Here is a 21,990-nt window from a genome sequence, read left to right as displayed (position 1 = left end):
TCAAGTTACTAAAACGATTTTGGAAACTGTTCTTAGGCGGACATCTTACAACATTAAACAAAGCTAGCCTCATCTCAGGTTATTCCCCCGCTAACTGTTTTTACAGCCCATGCATGTTAGGCAAGTATCCTAAAAAACGTAAAGTCATGGCTTTCTTGGTTTACTGTGGTGTTTGGTCTACATGAAGTAGTAGAATCAAAGAATTCATTCTTGCTGCATCTTTACTTGTGCACTTGTTCTTACATTGAAGTTATAATATTTTTAATTGTAAGCATCTAGTAGATATGATGTTACCCTATTTAACTAGTAAACCTGAGTAGAATAAAGTGTATGCTCATATTATACTTTACTGCTGATGACTCCGAAGACATGGCTGTTTTTGTCAAACCAGTGATATTAAACTGGTCTTCTTTATCAAAGATTTGCTCAAATCTTTGAACACAGGCTTAAAAATATTTGAGTTAGTTTCTATATTTTTGAGTATTTTAGGAATACTGAATGTATGTAACTGCTTGTTTATCTCGAAGTCATTTTGAACGGGAGCTTTATAAATGAATTTGGTAATACCATCTTGAGTAGGAAAATATTACATATACATTACATACTCACATACACACATACTGATGATACAAATAGAGATCTTAATAGGTTTCATTCTAAAAATTTAGCCATGATTAAGTAAAACATAGTGATACAGAGTCATTGGTTTAAATAAAATAGATCACATCTTTGTTTGCTCCATTTGATATTACTTATCCAAATTATGTTTTTTGGCAGATGAAACAAATTGAGGTTACTTATTCAACATGAGGGCTAATGCTTTGTACCAATATTTGTGGAAAGGACTTTTAAGGCTTTTCATGTGTCCCAATATGTAATCTTACAAAGGCTGTGGACTGCATTTTAGGCAAGAGACTCAGGGGACATCCAGCAGTCATCTGGATGTCCCCAAGGCCTGTCTGAATGAACATAATATCGTGTTTCCAATGAGCCTTTTTCCTTTTTAGCTTTAGGAGTTGCTTTCGGGGACTCCTGAGTCCTGTTGGGGCCCCTTAATAGGCTAGGGGGTGTGCAGAAGTGATTCAACTGACTGTAGGGAGTTGAGGGGCTAGCATGGGCAGGGAAAGGGGATGGCGGGCTGGACAGAGGGCTGAGAAGGTAGAGATTTAAAGGAGTTCCTATGAATAGATTCATGGGTACTGAAGGGAAGACCGAAGGTGGTAAGAGAAGGAGATGGAAAGGAAGAAGCCTTAAAGGAACCAGTTTGTGGAGGCCTCAAGTTTCCCAAAGAAGCCAGCGAAGTTCCAAATTCAGCAGGGGTTTGAGAAGTGGGGTTTCAGTTGACTAGGAAGATCCTTTGGGAGGAGCAGGATCAACTAGGGAGAACAGAGATGCTTCCCAAAGAGCCAGGGAAACATGTCCAGCCTAGAGAGTTAGGGAACGCCTCCCTCCTCAAAAGAAAGAGTCTGGAAGGATGACTTCCGGCCCAGTAGGCACTTTTCAGACACATCAGCCTGGAATTCTAACCAGCTTCAGGGAGAAACTCGAACCTTAGGAATCAAAGCCTATCCTCACCACACGGCAGCAGGCACTGACCCCCAGCCCTGGCTCAGGAGCTGGACTCACCAATAGACCCTGATCCACCAGACAAAGGCTTCCGAGGTGCACACTTGGGGTCCTGGCTGAGAGGCCTGGGGTCCAATGATGAATCAGATATCACCCGAGTCACGGCGCCACGGCCCTTAGAAAACCAGATGCTGGGCAGTCGGTTCAGTGGTAGAAACAAATTTTATTCAAGACTATTGCAACAGGGGGCAGTATAGCACTGGGCTCCATTCTTAATACAACAATCACAAAGCCACATTTTTCTTAAGTGGGGATTTAGAGGAGCCGGAGGTGGGTTGGGGGATGGAAAATTGCTAAGAGGGTAAGATAATTCTCGCTACACTGACCTACTAGGATTCTTGCTGAGGGCAGGCCAGATCAGACAATAGAGGATGTGGAATCTGGTCAGACATTGAAGGTGGGTGGGGATTATTGCTAAAATGACAAGGCAGGATTCTTGCTACAGCGAGGTGATGCTGAGATGGACATGGAAACCCAAAGGTTGGTAAGAGGTCTCAGGAGCCTGACTGAAGATTGGCCAAGGAGAACACCTTTGGCAATGGCAGCTCCAATGTAAAGCAAGTGTAGCCCTGTCCACAAACCTTAGCATAAAAGATCTCACTAAGCTGAAAGGATTCGTAAGGAAGGAGAGAACCTCTGGATTGCAGGAGCCCCTTCCTCAAAAAATGTGACCCTCACTCCTCCTCTCCACCTTCAGACTCTTCAACCCAGCTCCACGCCTCTGGTCTAGACAGCTGACCCTCACCCCTCTCTCCCCTTCTCCCCACCCTTTCCTCCTCCCCAGGCTGCTCCCTCCCGGCCTCCCTGAATCTTCTGCTCAGCTTCCTGCCTGGGCCTTTGTTTCCCTTTTCACCCAGGGGGGTCCCAGCCCTCAGCCTTTCCTCCCCAGGCCTAAGGTCTTTCCACCCACTGGCCTGGCTGCTGCATGAGGGGAGGTGCAGGGGGAGAGGCTGAGGGCTGGGCCCTGCCTTCTCCTGTGTTTGTCAGAGACCTGGGGGCCTGGGGCCTCTCTCTCAGGTCTCGTCTTCCACACACAGGAGTGACCCCAACAAGCCACACGTTCCCTGCCAAGTCCAGGACCAACAGCAGGGCACGGACACGCCCAGTACTGGGCTTGGAGGACCCCGGTGGCCACAGTCAGGGCCCAGGCCTTCCTGAGTCCTCTGGGGACCAGCCTTGCTGGAGGGCTCCAGGGAGAAGGTGGCAGGGTAGCCCGTAGGCTCCAGGTCCACCCCCACCTCTGCCTGCTCCATGTGCCTGGTCCCCAGAGCAGGAACTGCCACCCCTCTTCTCTGTCAGCCCCCAGAGGGCACTAGGGCAGTGCAGGGGGTGGCGTGGAGGCGGGGCTACAGGTCTCCTTCTTGGGCCGCTCGTAGATGCTGCAGTTGGGGGTGGTGCCCTGGCAGTAGATGTTGAGGTAGTTGCGATGCTTCTCGTTGTACGTCTGCCTCTGGAAGCACAGAGCCACGCTCTTGTCGCACTCACAGGTCTGCCTGTCGCAGCCCGTCTGGTTGCGATCTCCTATGGGGAGGGGAGTGCATGCCCTCTGAGGGTCCAGTGGTCCGGGGCCAGCTGCACCAGCACCCCCGGCAGGCCCACCCCAGGCCTGTGAGCTCCGAAGCGCTGGGCTGGGCAGCCTGGGTTAACAGCCCTCCACGTGGCTCGTGTGCATGCTAACCTCGGAGAGCCACTCAAGGCCAGCATGTCATTGCATTGTTGGGAAACTGAGGCTCGGAGGGAGATGGGTTTACCTAAGTCACCAACACACCCGAGGCAGAGCTGGGACGAGAACTCCGGTGTCAGGAACTCTCTCTCATCACAGAATTGCAGAACACCCGCCCTGGAGGGCGTTCGTGCTAAGGATCCAATGAGGAAAACACTTCCTCCCACGGAGCAAACGCCTAATGCATGGTCACCGCTGCTGCTGTTGCTGCTGTTATTAATATTAGCCTCCGGAGATCATTTACCCCAGTAATTCCCAACCTGAGGTGTGCATGCGACCCAGCTGGCAGGCTTGTGAAAACACACTGCCCAGCCCCACCCCTAGAGCTTCGGACTCAGTAGGTCAGGCGGGGCCTGATCACCTGCATTTCTGACAAGTGCCATGGTGATGCCGAAGCCCCAGGTTGGGGAAACACCTTTTGAGAACCACCCACCAGCCACTGGTTTGCAAATATTTCAACCTTTCCATCAACAGAATCCTTTCTCTTAAATGAAACTCTTTGCCGAAGGCTAATACATCAAACAGCTGAAAGAGAAGCCTCTTAAACTGTAATATACATTAAAGAGCCAGCTGGACCACTCAGGGACCCCCATCCCCCACCGCCCCCCGCCATCACCTCTCACAGCAGCTATTCCCCCTGCCCCAGGAATCCCCAGAAGTTACCATGAAAACCACTGCTTGGGGTTTAAATGGAGGGACACCCCCTCTTTCCAGCCAGCCCCTTGGCCCCATGTTTGAACAGCAGCATAGGAGGCCCACAGAGCCCCGAGTTCCCAAGGGCCCAGGTGTGCCCAGTCTCTCCCCCCCCCCCCCCACCCCCAAGCTTCAGACTCTTTCCCAGAGAACAGGAGACGAGTTTCTTTGCAAAGCTGGGGTGGCTGGTGAGCTGTTAGTGAGGGACAAGGAGCAGAGTCCGGTTAAGAAAGAAGACAAAGGGAGCTCAGACTGCCCACAGCACTGGATCGGGGGCAGCTGCTGCCCCAGGGAGGGGCGCATAGGGGAGGCAGGGCAGGGACACCTGGGCCATTAGCTTGGATACTGCACCCGTTGGGGGAAGATCATGGGGAGTCCCAGTAAAGGAGGAAACTCCACCGGGCCCAACTCCAATAGCTTGAAATCTGGAAACTCTGAGGGTCCTGGGATGGCGCCACCTTCTGGTGGGGTCCCAGTGACAGAACTGAAAGGGAACCAACCCCCTTCATGTACCCATGGGGAGACTGAAGCCAGGGAGGGAAGGGCCCTGCCCAGGGCTACAGGGCCAGGAGATGCTGGCAGAACCCGGCTTTAAACCCCCAACCCCCGGCTCCCAGGCCAGTATCATAAAGTCTGGTAATCACCTAAGAGATTCCTGGGCCCCACCCAGACCCACTGAATCAGAATCTACAGAGCTGAGGAATCTCCAGGACCAGAGAAATAGGGACCACGTCTGGCTTGGGGATCAGAACATACCAGGGAGATGTGCCAGAGCCATGGCGAGGGTTGTTAGATTGAACAAACAACAAAACAAGAGGCCTGGTTAATTTGCATTTCAGACAAACAAATACTTTTAGTATAAGTATATCCCAAATATTGCATGGGACATACTTATGCTAATTCTTAAATTCTATACTAACACTAATTGGCGTTATGCTAATATTAGATTTTTAGTATAAGTGTATCCCATGAAATGTTGACGATATACTTCTGCGTAAACATTTTTCGTTGTTTATCTGAACTTCAAATTTAACTGGGCGTCCTGTATTTCATCTGGCAGCCCTGAGCAGGGCCCCAGCACAGGCCGGGGCAGATGTCGGGGGAGGGACTCACTGCAGACAATCGTAGTATTATTCTCGATGCTGTACTCATAATGGTCCACGTAGGTGTGGCAGCCCTGGTCAAAGAGCTTCTGGTAGCAGCAGTCATGGGCATGGCAGCACCTAGGGGCGGGGAGAGGACAACAGGCCCGCATAGCCAGGCTAGGCCCATCTCCTACCAGCAGAGACCCTGCTCATCTGTCCCGTTCCCTCACTGGTCAGACCTTCAGACTGAGGCCCAGAGAGGGGTAGTTACTTTCCTGAGGTCACACAACCAGGCCAAGCAGGCCAGTGCCCCAGGTTCTTGTCCATGATTATGCCTCTTGGTCTGTGCCCAGGGCTCCAGCTTCCCCCCGGGAGCCTTGGCTGCAGCTTCCGGAAGGGCCAGGGGGTCCAGCAACGTGGTCAGGTGGGAGGGAGGGTTAGGGTTATACACTGACTACATGCAGAGGCCATACCTGGCTGTGCATGGTGCCCAGGAAGGACCAGGGTCTGAAGGCTTGAGTGGGGGGTGGGGGGTGGGGGACAGGAAGCAAATGTGGGGTGGCTGTTCCTCTCCCCTCTGTTGGAGGGAAAACAATTAGTCCACATGCATTTATTAAGCTCCCGGGGATACCAGACTTGGTGCTGGCTGCTTTTGGGGAGACAGGAGTGGAAGACAAGCCATGACTTCCAGGACTCCCTGTCGGATGGAGGAAGCACACACAGCCCTGACCTTCAGAGCCTGCAATCTGATGGGGGCAGGGGCCACAGGCCTTGCCTTGGTCAAGCACGAGCGTGTGTTTGGGGGAGGTCAAAGGTTCCTTCCTGTCAAGAGTGGGAGTTCAAATGCCTCCAGGCCCGGGACCTTTGAGATGGACAATAGAGTGTGTCCACGATAGTTGGAGAGGACACAGATCAAAGGTCAGCTCGTCGTCACTAACTCGTCAAACAAGCCTCATCGTTTGGGGAAAGGGCCTCTCCCAACTCTCGAAGACAGAGATCAGTCTGACCTCCTCTGCCCCACCCGGTTCTGACAGCCGCCCTGGCATTCTGGAACCTACCAGTCTACTTCATCCATGGGCAGGCCACGCCCCCCCAGCCCGCAGTAGCAGCCGTAGCCCACGAAGGACAGGATGGCATTTTTCCCCGTGATGGCTTCCACCATGGTCTTCAGGTTGAACAGGCTGCTGTGCGCTGCGGGCAGGACTGCAAGAGAACCAAGGGGTCGCTGTGCACAGCCTGCCCTGTCCTCCTGGCTGTCCTCCCCGCACCCAGGGCCAGGGGAATGGGGGCGGGCGGCAGGCAGAGCGGGAGGAAGGAAGCCATGTACAGAGTATGCATAGCCCACGTCCTTACATTAAGCCCTGTGGCCCTGAGAAAATAGTACTAGTTACCATCATGCCGAGGACTTCTCAGTGCCTGTCAGGCGCTGTCCTAGGCCCCTTCCGCACATTAACTCATCGAGTGCTCACTGCAGCCTGGTGAAAGGCTATTGTGGTGGAGCTGCCCATTTTACAGATGAGATCGCTGAGGCCCAGAGCATTTAGTAACTTACCCAAGAACACATTGAAAAGCAGCAGAGACAGAATTTGGACCCAGGCAGTGAGAACCCAAAGCCCAACTGGTCAGGAAACTGTAAGGAGCTGCGCACATGGACCTGCTCTTCAGGACACTGGGGTTTGATTCTGGGCCCTTCTGGCTTGGCCTGGCTCCTCTGCCCCCAGCGGGGACTCAGCGTCCCAACCACAGTCCTGGGGCTGGTGCATCTCAGGATAAGTCCAGAGACAATTCGGTGCCCTGGTCATTCAATGAAGACACACACATAAACACACACACACACACACACACACACACACACACTCCTTTCCCTTTGTCAGTGTCTCACAGGAAGCAATAGAGCAATGACCCTTCCTGTACCAGCAAAATCAGCTTCCTGGCACCTGGCAGCCAGCCCACCCCAGTGACAGTCTCTCCTCCCCGCTCCCCTGCCTGCTGGCCTCCTGGCCTGTGCTGCCTCTGCATCTCCTCCTGGCTCACCGCTGAGTTAACACCAGGCCCTCACCTGGATGATGCACCCCACCCCCCAGCACACACACAGGCAGGAGAGCTGCTCTAGCCCCAATTGATGAGCAAACTAGGGCTCAGAACAGTGAAGGTCTCAGAGCCTGGAGTGGCCGAGCCCAGACATGAGTCCAGGTGTGTGTGCCCCAGAGCCGTGATGCCACCACCATGCAGGGCCGCTCCTGCCTGTCTCCCCGTCCCTGGCTCCTCCAGCTGGGCCCAGGGCTAGGTGCCCAGTTCAGCACCCTGTCGCCACTCTCTCCTTATTCCCCACCCTCCTCCATGGCCTGAATAGGAATTGTCCCAGGAGAGGGAGGCACCAAGAATTTCAGAAACTGGAGACTGGATGGGATCTCAAAGGCCGAGACTACTTGCTTCTTGAGATGTGGTTGTCACATCACAAGTGACAGGAAACTCACCATCTCAACATGCCTTCGTGGAACGAGCACAGACAGACCTGGGCCCATAACTATAGCTCCCCGGGCTCCATTTTCCCATCTGTAAAATGGGCACATTAGTACTGACCTCCTGGGATTCCCCCGGGGTAGTGCCCTGTTTGGAGCCAGCGTGCACCAGACACTCGCTCCCTGCATGGCCCCCTGCCAACTCCTAGGGCTTGTTAGGCCCCTGGGCGGGATATGCCTGCCCCCTCAGAGAGCCGATGTTGGGAATCCTGCCCCACCAGCGTCTCCCTGTCTATTGGCTCTGCGATTTTCGACATTACAGAGAATAAGGAGCAAACAAGAGAGGACATGGGGAAGAAGTAGGGAGAAGTGACAGATGACTTTAAGAGGATGGTTTAGAGCCATATAGGTGTCTACACTGGGGCCCGGGACAGGGAGAGAGAGGACCCTGCATCCTGTGGGCCTGAGCCTGTCTCTCGAGCTGCACAGAGATTTGGCAGCGGTGACTGTTGAAAGGCCAGGGGGAGGGCATGGGCGGGGGGGGGGGGGGGGCGGCGGGAGGGAATGTCTGGGAAGGTTAGCTCTGCTCTGCTGGCTTTTTGGTGCTGGAGAAAAATGTGTGTGCCAAGCAGCTTGGGAGTCGGATGGACTGGGTTTGCAAACAGGTTTAACACTGTGAGACTGTGAGCAGGTTGCGTAACCTCTTTGACCTCAATTCCTAAATCTGACAACAGCCAATAATGGCATTCCCTTGCGGGGTGCCCCGTGTAGAGCCCCTGAGGTCCTGTGTGAGGTCCTTGCCCCTCACTCCCCAGCCTGAACCCCGACCTCCTACCCCACCCATCCTCTAGTTGTGCAGGCGTTGCCCCCTCGGGGTGGCTTCATCCCCAGGGCCCATCACACAAAAGGTGGGCACATCCAGACACACCCAGACACACACACACACCTCATCTTCTCCTCCACACGGTGCACACTGCTACACACACTCACGCATATTCATACACTCACACCTCACACACAGATGCACAATCTCCTAGTTGTTAATGAAGAACACTCATACACACACTCACCCACAAATACCTCACACAACTTATACATCTCACTCATACACACACTCACCCACAAATACCTCACACAACTTATACATCTCACTCATACACACACTCACACCTCACGAATACACTCTCCCACAGGCAGCGCCCAGAGAATCCGAGGCCTGAAGCAAGGCCACGTCCACACTCCAAGTGCAAGACACAAACAAAGTCTGCATTCAGTTGGGCCAGAGGCTCTGTCCCTGGCCAGTGGTTTGGGCTGAACTCAAGTGGTTATTTTCCAAATAACAGGTCACTTTGCCCGAATTCACCCAGCACTGTCTCATGTCCGGCCACATGGAGCCTTATTTTGCCTCTGGCACTTGTTTTCCTCCACGCTGGCCGTGTCCAGGAGAGGGGGGAACAGGCTGCATGGAAAGCCAGCGAGAGGTTCAGGTCATCTTCCATCGGCCCGAGGCACCTGCCACCGGACCGTCTAGGTCTGTGGGGGTTCAACGTGCGTCAGGGGCTTCCGCTGCCCCCGACCCACATGTCCGGGCTTACCACCCTGGGTAAGAAGTCCCTGGACCTGCTCCATCAACTTTTTATATGCTCACATAGACACCACTGCTCCATACACACCACCTACAGGTGTATGTACCCTATGTTCTTATACATCCTCGAGACACACACAGCTCAATACACAGGCACGCTTTATTGAAATGTAGCCATACAGGGACATCATCGTATGCTCGGGCACACCTATAGACACATGTGTATGTCCACACACAAACTATTAGCTTCCGTCCACATGTACACACGTACACAAACACACCTCCAATGTACACAAACACCCAGCTGTGCTGGGGTGCCCAGACGCCCAGTGAATGCCACCACTTTACGATGCTTGCTCAGCTCTGGGCCCTGCCTCTTGAGGCTTGTAAATGCCAACTGCTCGTGGCGTGTGTTTACAGGCAGAGGAGGAATGAGCAGCCCCAGAGAGAGGGTGAAGCCTGCCAGGGGCTGAGCGGGAAGCTGGAGGCCCAGAAAGACGAAGGACAGGCCCAAGGTCTTGCAGCTGCTCAGCAGATGGAGAAGCAGGCTGCCCAAGGTCAAGGGAGAAAGCCTGGGGTGTGTGTAGGGGAGTTGGGGGGGGGGGGGCATCTCCCCAGAGCCTTTACTCACTGCTGCTGGCCAGGATGGTGATGGTGAAGAACTTCAAAGCCAGGCTAGATCTGAGAGAGGACGAAACCCAGGTCCTGAGTCGGGCCATTCCTCCTTCCTGCAATTCCAGGCCTGCTGCTCCCGCCCCGGCCTCATTATCATTACAGATGCCCTCAGTGCTGTCCCTTGTTGACCCTGGCGACATTGATGCCGTGGTTCCTGCTGCCCATCCTTGTGATTAGCAGCTCCAGGAAGATCTGAGCACCTCCTACCTGCCCTGCGCCTCCCAAAGGCTCAGCCCCCAGAATGGCGGAGCCAGGAGGCACCAGGAGTCTCTCCCCTCCCACCCCAAGCAGGAGTCGGCTCATTGCCTCATGGGCTCAGATCACTGTTGCAGATCAGAACCAAACCCCTGCCATAGTTGGATCAGAAAGTCATGTGACTCAACCTGGTGGCTGGGTCTTGCACTCAGAGCCAAGGGACCTGGATCCTTGGATTCTAGTCCCAGCTCTGCTTCTAAAATGCTGTGTGACTCTGATAGACCTCTTAGCCTCTCTGGGCCTCAATTGCCTCATGAGGATGGACTAGATCCGTAAGGCCCTTCTAGTGCTGAAAATGCAGAGACATTCCTCAGCCACCCCTCAGAGACTCAGAGCTCTCTTTCTGGATACGTGGATTTAAGGAGCCAGTTCCCCACCTCCATCCCGGCTGCTCTGCATGGAAGGTTCTATCCCCAGGGAGCAGGCACGTACCTGGAGGTCCTTGAAGAAGAGGCCCTAAGATCAGGGCCCCTCCACCCAGAGGGGTGTCTAACCAGCGCCGTCTTTCTGAACCCTTTGGGGTTGGCCTGCACCCCATCTGCCATGTTCAGGGTTCTGGGGGGCCAGCGACATAGAGCTCCAAAGGTCCAAGATATGCTCCAAAGGCTCTGGGGAGTAGGCCCCAGCTTCTCACTGCCACCTACACTGGCAGGATCGGGCCGGGGCAGTGCCCCTGGGCAGGAGGCTGGTGACACATGGCCTAGAAAAAGGAGGCTCCACCCCCTCCCTCCCACCACCACCTCCACCCTACCCACAGCTGCCTGGTGAAGTCCCCACCCCTGGGGCTCTGGCCTGCAGGGGGGTGGGGGGTGGGGGTTGTGCACCTGGCCAGGGGTTGGCCTCTCCCATTGCATCTGAAAAAATATTAGTCCAAAGTCCTCTCTATCCCCATCTGAAAAGGATGTTCAAGTTATTTAATGACACTTACTACAGGACAGTGGGGCAGACTTTACTCAAGGGGGCCGTTACAGTGGGGTCTCCCCTTGGGGAAGAGGGATTGAACTTAACTCCAACCAGGAGAAATGGGAATTTGTAGCCAAGGAGGAGGGTGGGTGTCGGTGGATGGAAAATACTGACAGGAAACATCAGGGGTCAGGGGGATGCTAGCTGAACTGACTTAACAGGATTCTTCCTAAAAGTGGACAAAACAGGGACAAACACGGAAGCCCAAAAGCCGAGGCCTAGTTGAGCGAGAGTTCAAGAGAGACTGGGTGGAACATCAAGCAGAGAATGTTCGCCGGGTTCTCCAGGTGGCTGGGTGCCTGTCTGTAGGCTTCCCAACATCTGCAACGTGTTGGTGCCCACCTCTGGCTAAGACGGAGGGCACAGGCACATGCACCTGGCAGGTAGCCCCCAGGAGGGTGAGCCTGCCTGACCCGGAGCAGGGCTTCCCCACCCGCACCCCACGGGCAAGCGGCCCCACGCCCCTGGCGCTGAGCAGATCCCTGACCCCACACTAGATCCTGTAGGAGCCCCCTCCCCACCACGTCTGACAGCCAAAATGTCCCCAGGCATCACAGGTGTGCCCTCGGGGGCTCAGTGGCTTCAGGCTGAGAGCCTCGTGGCCTGGGAGTCGGTGCCATGTGCCCCTTGATAGAGGGTGGCATGCGTGTGGGAAAGATGGACAGGAGAGGAGCAGAGGGGCCTGGAGCTTGGGGAGCCCCTGGAGGATGGCATAGTCCCACTGATGGGGCCCCAACCGCAGCACCCCCGCAGCTCGGCTCGGAGACTCTGGCAGCATAGTTCCCTTCCCTGGCCCCCGTGTCCTCAGCTGTGGACTGGATGTAACCAGCTTCCTCGAGAAAGGATGGTTGGACAGGTGGCAGGTGCCATGCCACCTGGGCATGGGGTAGGCACTCAGTGAAGGATCTGATGCTGCCAAGCCCAAGCTCCTTCTCCAGTCTTTTTTTAAAAAAATATATTTTTATTGATTTTAAATAGGAAGGGAGAGGGAGGGAGAGAGAGATAGAAACATCAGTGATGAGAGAGAATCACTGATCGGCTGCCTCCTGCACTCCCCACCGGGGATCAAGCCCGCAACTCAGGGATGTGCCCTTGAACAGAAGCAAACCTGGGACCCTTCAGTCCATAGACCAACGCTCTATTCACTGAGCCACACCAGCTAGGGCCCTTCTCCAGTCTTGAGGTGAACTGGGGTGGTGGGAAGGGGAACAAGGCAGGGGGAGGGAAGCGTACTCTTGGAAATTAAAACCCCAAGTAACCCCCCACCTTTACATTGGCCCTGCTCTCCCTATGCCCCCTAAGTGGCTGACGAGGGACTGAAGGGACCCTCTGGGGATTCCCTTCCTAGGAATCTATCACACTAACTGGCCAGCCTGTCCCACAGGTCATCCCCCTCCTCCCAGCTCCCATCCTGCCTCTGCCCAACGTCCTCTCCATGGATCCAGGCCCTTCTAGTTCCCAGAAGTTCTAGGAAACCCCACTGTATCCAAGCACACGCCGGGCCAGGGAGGGTGTTCATTTACACTTGCTTGTACAGTACATTCCTCTGTAGGTGCCTGTGCACGTTCTCCTGTGTGAATCTTGACGCTTCACTCAGACCAGGCGTCCTGGGGAACAAGGGACTTTATTTCCTCCAAAGCCCGGGGATTCCCAGAGACAGCACCTGCCTCCTCAGGCTGGGAGCTCCCTGAGGACTGAGAGTGCTGGGAGGAGGCTGGGCTCTGCCTTCACTTGTCTGCACAAAGCTTGGCTCGGTCTTTGCCTCCTCCATTTTGCATATGCCTCGTGATGATACCACAGCCTCCGAAGGAAGAAGAACTAAGTAGTAAGGCCTGTACAGTCCACACCTGGACGATATAGCCTCCAACCGGTAGGTAACCCAGAGCTACTTAGATCTGTGCCAACGAGGCCACCGCCAGGGTGGGGACCCCTGCAGGCCTCCAAACAGCCCTGTTGCCAGGTTGTCTCGTACTCCCACTGGCTGTGCTGGTTGGGCTGGTCTGCAGAGGGCAAGCCCCTGAAGTGGGGGGATCAGCTCTTCCCTCTCTCCGCCTTCCCCCTACCGAGCACAGGGAGCTCAATACCCAAAGTCAATCAACTGGTCGACCCAGTATTTCCACTCTGGGAACTGTAAACGAAGATGCGAAGATGCCGGCACAGATGAAAAAGATATTGACTGTGGTGTTTTATAGGATGCACCCCCCAAAAATCAGGAGCAACTTAAGTTAGGAGTTAGTTAAGCCAGTTATTAATCAGCCATCCATAATCCATAATGTTTTTAAAGATTTGATAATACCAAAAACAAAATCCTGGATATGAAGGGTAATAGCAATTTTGTTAAAACAAAAGAGCAGGGAGGGAACGAGAAGGTTGGCATGCATATATATAAAAATTATCAGAAGGATACACAGCAGAACATTAGTAATGGTTCGTTTTAGGCAGTGAAATAACTGATGGTTTTCTTTTATTACTTGTAATTTTCTGTATTAAAATGAATATAAGATAATACCACTAAGATGGAATAGTCAATTTCCTTGAAAGACACAAACTCACTCAACTGGAAATAGCCTATATCTATTAAAGAAAAATGAATATTCAATTGTAGTTTAAAACCTTCTCATAAATGAACTCCAGGTCCCGATGACTTCACTGGTGAATTCAACCCAATAACAATACTGTGTTAACTGCTAGGGCTGCCGTAACAAAATACCACAGACTGGCTGGCTTAAACAATAGACATTTATTTTCTCACAGCTCAGGAGGTTGGAAGCCCAAGATCTAGGTGAAGGCAGGTTTGGTTTCATTTTGAGGCCTCTCTCTCCTTGGCTTGCAGATGGCCACCTTCTCACTGCCCTCACATGGCCTTGCCTCTGTGCGTGCACCATCTTCTTGTCTCTTTGTGAGCCCAACTTTCCTCTTCTTATAAAGGCCACAACATATTACGTGATTTTACTTATATAAAACAAATAGGCAAATCTATAGAGACGGGAAGTAGCTTAGTGGCTGGCCAAGGCTGTGGTAAAGGTGGATGCAGAGAAACTGTTAATGGGTAGGGTTATTTTGAGGGGTTGTTGAAATGTTCTAAAATTAGATTGTGGTGATGGTTGCATAACTGTGCACATACAAAAAAAAAAAACTCACATCAATTTATACACTGAGAAATAAATAAGTGGTATGGCATGCAAATTATATTTCAGTAAAGCTTTTTTAAAAATTGGATCATTTTATTCAAATTTTAAAAGGAAGAAAATTCTGATACATATCAGATGGATGAAACTTAAGGTCCTTATGGTAAGTGAAATAAGCCCATCACAACAGGACAAATACTGCATGATTCCATTCAGCTGAGGAACTTAGAGGAGTCAAATTCATAGAGACAGAAAGTAGAATAGTGGTTGCCAGGAACTGGGGAGAGAGAAACGGAGAGTTTAATGGGTGCAAAGTTTCAGTTTTGCAAGATGAGTTCTGTGGATGGATGGTGGTGACGGCTCACCACAGTGTGAGTGCACCTAATGCAGCGGTTCTCAACCTGTGGGTCGCGACTCCTTTGGGGGTCGAACGACCCTTTCACAGGGGTCGCCTAAGACCATCGGAAAACACATATATAATTACATATTGTTTTTGTGATTAATCACTATGCTTTAATTATGTTCAATTTGTAACAATGAAATTGGGGGTCACCACAACATGAGGAACTGTATTAAAAGGTCGTGGCATTAGGAAGGTTGAGAACCACTGAGTCCTAATGCAACTGAACTGTTCACTCAACGATGGTGAACATGGTCAATATTGTTAGAGCATATTTTACCAAGAATTTTAAAAATAAATATTAAAAATGGATCATAGACCCATTTGTAAAACCAGACAAACGTCTTGGGGTCCACAGTCATCCCCCCATTCTGACTCCTCAGGCAGATCCACCCACATTATGCAAATCCGCATGAGACCCCCCACCCACACCCACCAGACGGCCACCGGGGGTCTGCACAGCCCAGCTTCCAGACAGCCCGAATGTGTCTGGTCACTCCAGAGACACCAAAAGCCCCTAGCGGGCAGGGGCGGGGTCTGCCTGGGGACCAGCAGGTAGTTGGCGCTCAGGAAAGCCCTTCATTTGCTGGGTGGCTGGGCGATTTCTTGCAAGTGTGGTCCTTGTCTTCCATAAGCTAATGCTAATAATGAGAACACCAACTACCACTATTGAGCGCTTACAGTATGCAAGCCAAGCTTCGTATAAGCCCCATGTCTCAGCATCTGCACAAGAACCCCATTGTGCAGGCTGGGCCTCCACCCCATGTTCCTCCACCCCGTTCAGCAGGTGAGAAAACAGCCGGGGAGTCAGGATGACCGCCAAGCCTCCTTCTGAACGCCCAGGCGCTGCTGCGTCCCAGCGGGATGAGGCCTTGAGACAGGCAGCAGGGGGCCTCACCAGGTCTGAAGGCAAAGCAAGAACCTTGGAGCCATGACCGTGTCAGAGCTGCTGGGCATGGGAATGGTCCAGCAATTTGGAAAGAAGATCCTGTGGTTACTAGCCTGAGCTTGGGTCACTCTGAGTGCACTGAGAGGTCGAAGTGGAAATCCCCGCTGTGGGTGACCAGCTCTGTGTCAGTTGGAAACCAGTGGCTGGGCCCGAGGTGTGGGGAGAGGTCAGCATGCCCAGCCCTTTGCTTTGGTCAGAACCTTAGACTCTTCCCTCCTGGGAGGAGGGGTCACCAGGTGCCATGCATTTACTGACCACCTACTGTATACCTATCGTTCTACCTGTGATTATGACATCACTGGGCCCGTATTTTGGATGGGAAAACTAAAGCTCAGGGAGCCGATGTATTGTAATCAAGGTGATGCCACTAGTAAGCTGGAATTCAAACCCAGATCTGACTGATATCAAAGCTGGATTTTCTCGCTACCACACAGCCCGAGTTCATCATCTAGAAGGCTATCTGAAGTAACTCCCACTGCCCATTTGCTCCCTCAAATTTGTAGAAGTATAATATACGTAGGAAAATGCACAGATTAAAATAGCTGGATGAATTTTCCCAACTTGAACACACCAGTGTAACCCGCAGCCAGCCAAAGAGAGCAGCAGCGGAAGCCCTCCTATCACCTGTCCAGTCCCTACCCCCTCAGCGGGGAACCCTGTCCTGACTTGTGAAAGCGCGATTCGGTTTGGCGGCGTTGGAGGGTCATATACACAGAGTCTGTACTCTTTGGTGTCGGCCTTTTGGTCCAGCATTAGGTGTGTGAGGTTTTTCCATGTTGCTGTGTGTAGTTTCGGCCCATGGCCATGTTATCCCCGAGCGGCTCTGCCTCAACGGATCCGTTCTGCAGCAGGCAGGCACTTGGGAGGGGGGCGCTCTGGTTGTTTACTCCACTTGCTTTGGTTCTGCCTTGGTGCAGCTGCAGGAAAGTGGGTCTCTCTCCCCCAAAGGAAGCTCAGCTCTCTCCCTCCCTTCTCTTTTCCTGCTGGAAGCCCCTGGGGAAGCCCAGCTTTCACTTCTCTTGTCCTGCAAACCTCCAGTAAGTCCGAGCTTCGTCTCTAACATCGTCTGGCGATTCATCTTGGATAGAGTCCAGGCAGGGGACCATCCTGGTTACATGGAGCTTTGCAGAGAGGTGTGGGTTGAGGGGAGGTCCTGGCCTCTGGCTGAGAGGATGTGGGGTCACCCATGGGGTACCCCTTTGGAGATGGGGGTCCTCTTTCTTTTCAGCAGTGAGGTTGGGGACAGCAGACTTCCAGGCTCTGCCAGCTCTTCTCATGCCCACCTCCGTCTACATCAGGAGGACAGGAAAGTCACAGCAGAGCCCAGGAACAATGACTCGTCTATGAAACGGGGATTAGGGCAGCAACCATGTGCATTTACTATGTGGGACCGCTTAGAACAGTGCCTGGTAAGGGCAGCTCCTGGCAGACCTATGTTGTAACCCAATCTCTGCCTCATACCTGCTTGTGTCCCTGGGTAGGTTTCTGAGCTCGTCTCCTCACCTGTAAAATGGACGCAGCAGTATCTCCCTTTTGGTGTGGATGTGAAAATCACATAACAAGCTGGTGCCTGACACATGGTAGAGGCTCAGCAAACGAATCAGCACTCCAGCACCTAAGCCCCTTCCTGCTGCTTTGCGCCCACCACCTGGAGATCTTGGTGCATTGTCAAGTGTTTTTCTCCTGTTCCCAGGGACGTAAAAAACCCACAGATTTGCTGATAAGTCTCAAGAAACCACAAGGCTTAATGAATACTCACATGCTGCTAATGGAGGCAGATGCAGGGGCTCTAAATTTCTACATAATTCAGAGAAAGGAAGAGGCTTAAAAACATTTGTATCTTCTGACCCAGCAATTTCACTTCTGGAAATCTACTTGAAAGCAACCACCCTGGCCCAAGTGGTGTGGCTCAGTAGCTGAGCATCGACCTATGAACCAGGAGGTCACAGTTCAATTCCCAGTCAAGGCACATGCCCAGGTTTCAGGCTCCATTCCTAGTAGGGGGCATGCAGGAGGCAACCAATCAATGATTCCCTCTCATTATTGATGTTTCTATCTCTCCCTCTCCCTTCCTATCTGAAATCAATAAAATATATGTATATTTTTAAAAAGAAACCACCCTTTAAAAATAGACAGTTTTATTATCAAAGTGTGGTCTATAGCCTATCTAATAAAAGAGGAATATGCAAATTAACCATCACTCTATCACTCGGTCACAAAGATGATAGTGGCCACAGAGTTGGAGCGAGCAAGAGACTTGGGTTGCCCCTGGCGATGGAGGAAGCCAAGCTTCCCACCTGCCCTGACCAACACTGGGCTCCACTCAAGGTTATAAAGTTTCAATTATAGAAGATAAATAAATCCCAGATACCTGCTGGGGAAAAAAAAAGGAAAGAAAAAGAAAAAAAAGAGAGGCTGGGAGCTTGGGTCACCGGGGGGATGTGGCCAGCCTGAAAATGGCCGTCAGCCCCTCATCCAGGCTGGCCAGGCACTCCAGTGGGACCCCCACCCTAATCAGGGACACCCTGATTCAGGAAAAACCAGCTAGCCCCCACCCATGCACCAGGCCTCTATCCTATATAATAAAAGGGTAATATGCAAATTGACCCTAACAGCAGAATGACTGGTCACTATGACACACATTGAGCACCAGGGGGCAGACGCTCAATGCAAGAGCTGCCCCCTGGTGGTCAGTACACTCCCACAGGGGGAGCTCTGCTCAGCCACAAGCCAGGCTGACGGCTGCCAGCACAGCGGTGGTGGCGGGAGCCTCTCCCACCTCCTCAGCAGCACTAAGGATGTCCGACTACAGCTTAGGCCCGCTCCCCGCTGGCAAGGGGACATCTCCCGAAGGCTGTCAGAGGGATGTCTGACTTCCAGCTTAGGCCCAAACCCCCGGGGAGCGGGCCTAAGCCAGCAGGTGGACATCCCCCGAGGGGTCCCAGACTGCGAGAGGGCACAGGCCAGGCTGAGGGATGCCCCCCCACCCCACCCCCCCCCCCCCCCCAGTGCACAAATTTTTGTGCATTAGGCCTCTCATATATATAAAGCGGTAATATGCAAATTAGCCAGGACACCATAACAGTCACTGCTACTCAGGAGGAGCTGTGCGTGCAGGTGGGAAGGAGGGGACTGCATGCGCAGTGAGGCAAGCCATGGATGGCACAGACCCGGAGCGGACACACACAAAGGGGGGCCTGCCCAAGCCTCCACGGTGTACACTAGCAGTCCCGCCTCTGTGCGTGAGTTGCAGAGGGAACACTTTTTTTGACTGCTCATTGGCTAAGCCACTCACAGTGTTCTTGGTAACTTGGGTAAAAAGAATCCAAGAAGGTGATCTAGGGTTTTCCCACCTCACTCCTGGAGGAAAAAACGAAGGTCCACTGCTGGTGGGGCTAAGAAATGTCATATCCTGCCCTAGCTGGTTTGGTTCAATGGATAGAGCCTTGGCCTGTGGACCACAGGGTCCTGGTTCAATTCTGATCAAGGGCATGTACCTAGGTTGCAGGCTTCTCCCTGGCCAGGGCCCAAGTCAGGGCTCATGCAGGAGGCAACCAATCAAAGTGTCCCTCTCACATTGATGTTTCTCTCTGTCTTTCCCTCTCTTTCACACTCTCTAAAAACCAATGGAAAAATATCCTCAGGTGAGGATTAAAAAAAGAAAGAAAGAAATGTCATATCCTATGAAAGAGACATCTTGAAAATGCCTAAAGAAAGTTGTCATTTTTTTGTGGTGAAGGGACTGGCATCCGTGTTGATAAAAACACCTTGGCAGCTGTGGCAGCAGTGGAGTGATGAGGGTGGCACCTTCTTCTGATCAGCCCGGTCGCCTCCCACAGAGGGAGGCCAGACTGTGGCTTAGGCCCGCTCCCCCTGGGGAGCGGGCCTAAGCTGTCAGTAGGACATCCCCTGAGGGTTCCCAGACTGTGAGAGGGGGCAGGCTGGGCTGAGGGACCCCCACCTGCACAAATTTTGTGCACCAGGCCTCTAGTCTATATTAATGAGCAGTGGTGATCTTAAGTCATAATGAGGAAAAAAATCAATCAATAGAAACAGACCCAGAAATGACTCCAATGATGGTATTAGTAGGTACAGACATTAAGACAGTTATTTTAACTATATTCTCTACGCATAAGAAGATAAAGGAGAGCTTATGCATATTAAGTAGAAACACAGAAGGTATAAAAAGACCCAGATTAAATTTCTAGAGAGAAAAAAATACACTGTCTGAGATGAAAGATAGAGTAGATAAGATTAACAGCAGATTAGACAATGCAGAGGAAAAAATTATCTCTCTATATAAAAGGCTAATATGCAAAGTGTCCCCTTGGGAGTTCGACCGGGAGTTTGATCGCTCACTATGATGTGCACTGACCACGAGGGGGCGGCACAGAAAGAAGGAAGGCCCCAGCGGGCAACCAGAAAGCCCTGATCGGCCCTGATCACCAGCCAGGCCTTGGGACCCTACTTGTGTGCGAATTTCATGCACCGGGCCTCTAGTTCTATTATGAGCAGAGATGGTGTGGCTGATGAAGATGGTGATGATGGGAGTAACCATAGCTAACATTTATTAAGCTCTAGCCATGGACCAAGCCCTGTTCACATATCATATTTTTTAATCCCCACAGGAAGGCTATGAAGTAGGTACTGTCATCACCCCTATAATACATGGAAGGAACAAAAGACATGTTGCTGAGCTCCTTGCTCCAGGCAAAGCAGCTGGAATCCAGGCAGTCTGGCTTTGGCTCCCACCTATTCATCCTCTTCACCTCCACAAAACGCCGTGTAACCCCTGTGTGGTTGCCGTACGGCATTCTCCCCATGGGTGAGGCTTGGTGCAGTGTGCTGAATGCTCCCTGAACCCCACAGCAATCAGAGGAAGGAGGGACTGCTGTCCCCATATTGTCCCTGTCCTGCAAATGTGGAAACCAAGGCTCATGGAAGTAAAGTGATTTGCCCAGGGTCCCACAGATGGTAAGAGAAGGAGCTAGAGTTTGAGCCAGGTCCCTCTGATCCCAAACCCAGCCGTCCAGATGTGCCTTGGGGCCTCTGGAGGCTTCCGGGGAAAATGTTTTTGAGGCCCCTTTACAGCATCAATATCATGGCGTCTCTCCCACTAGGGAAAAGATTTCCGGAATCAACAAAGCCTTCTGTTCCTGCCTACTTTTGCTCCTACCCAAAGGATACCAGATGAGGGGAAGCTCTGGGAGGTAACCACATGCCCCGTCAGGAGCCCAGATCTAGAAGACTGCTCGTAGGGTAAGACCCCATTGGCAAGAGTAGAAGGGAATGACTTATGCACACATCGGGGAGGCATGTCAAAGAATATGCCAGAGATACTTATTTTGCCTGCTGTTTCCAATTCTTTTCTCACGCATTAGGTGATCCGTCAGTGATGGAGTCAAGGAACTGATGTAGAAGAGAGTTGAGAGAGGAAACAGCTCCCAGCAGTGACTCTTGCTGGTGCACTTTTTGGGGTGAACCGATTAGCCGGCAGCCAAAAGGTCAGCTTGGGCTCTATGCCCTTGAACAGCCATCTCGTGGGCACGGAAGAAAACCAATTTCTGTTACCTATGGGCTCTCCATCAAACCTTGCAGGGTTTTCTGTGGAGCCATTGAGGCAGACCATCTCTTCGTGGTGCCTCCGTGTGTCCTGCCATCAGCACCCCCACCCTAGTTAGGCTGGATCCACACCATGTATTCATTAGGATTCCCATATGTGAACTGGGCAGACCTTCTGCAAGTTGTCGACACATGTCAATTGCCTTCAAATTGTGTCTGTGCTTTGACTCGGCAAGTCCACTTTAGGGATAGATCCTACAGCAACAGTTCTGGACGTGAACTGAGATTTTGGCTCAGTGGTTTCTTCCACTGTACCACTGTACACTCTAGAGTAGTAACTCATATGGCCATCAATATGGGATTCATTAAATGAATGGCCTAGCTGTACCATGGGATACGAGACTGCCTTTGAAATGTTCCTGCAGAAGAATATTTAATGGCATAGAACTGTGTTCAAATTTCATTGGTAAATGAAAAGAGAGGCTACAAATAACAACTTCCTAGTTTGGTCAGGAAAAGTGTGGAGAGAGAGAGAGAGAGAGAGAGAGAGAGCGAGAGCAATGGAACCAGAAGGACATATACCGACCCCGTAATGCTGCTTAATGAATCCACAGGTGATTTTTAATTTCTTCTTATTGTTCATGTTCTCCAAATCTTCTACACTGAACATGTGCTTCTTTTGCAATCAGAAAGTTTAAAAAATAGATGTTAAAAATAATTTTGTTTTAAAATTCCCCCTTGCCAGAAAAGAGGAAACAGAAGGAACAGGGGTGGCCTCCACGAGAGCTAGAGCAGAAGGGACAGGGGCAGGCTCAGCTGGTGGGGGTGGGGGTGCCTCTTATATAAGGGGCTGCCTGCATGAAGGACTTCCAGCAGCGGCTTCC

At 52.0% G+C, this 21,990-nt stretch overlaps 1 protein-coding gene across 1 annotated transcript; it reads right to left on the bottom strand.

Moving 5' to 3' along the window:
- Positions 1 to 2,938: 2,938 nt before the first annotated feature.
- On the bottom strand, positions 2,939 to 10,649 carry PLA2G2F (phospholipase A2 group IIF). Its single transcript, XM_070403164.1, has 5 exons — positions 10,537 to 10,649; positions 9,806 to 9,855; positions 6,186 to 6,330; positions 5,156 to 5,265; positions 2,939 to 3,147 (listed from the first exon to the last, which is right to left on the bottom strand). Exons 1-5 carry the CDS (start codon positions 10,647 to 10,649, stop codon positions 2,939 to 2,941), a joined length of 627 nt encoding a protein of 208 aa, XP_070259265.1.
- Between the last annotated feature and the right edge of the window lie 11,341 nt (positions 10,650 to 21,990).

Source organism: Myotis yumanensis, unplaced genomic scaffold (assembly GCF_028538775.1).
Source record: "Myotis yumanensis isolate MYYU_CA2020_CCGP unplaced genomic scaffold, mMyoYum1.0.hap1 SCAF_2, whole genome shotgun sequence".
In the NCBI taxonomy this organism is placed as follows: Eukaryota; Metazoa; Chordata; class Mammalia; order Chiroptera; family Vespertilionidae; genus Myotis; species Myotis yumanensis.
Note: the sequence above shows the minus strand (reverse complement) of the source record. Positions and strands in the feature narration are given on the sequence as shown.

Bases quoted from the DNA above. Each gene is read 5' to 3' on its own strand.
- PLA2G2F (XM_070403164.1), bottom strand. From the start codon at position 10,649: ATGGCAGATGGGGTGCAGGCCAACCCCAAAGGGTTCAGAAAGACGGCG. The intron at 9,856-10,536 runs GTACGTGCCTGC...GTCCTCTCTCAG, and splicing joins TCTTCTTCAAGGACCTCCAG to ATCTAGCCTGGCTTTGAAGT. The intron at 5,266-6,185 runs GTAGGTTCCAGA...CCCCGCCCCTAG, and splicing joins CCCATGGATGAAGTAGACTG to GTGCTGCCATGCCCATGACT.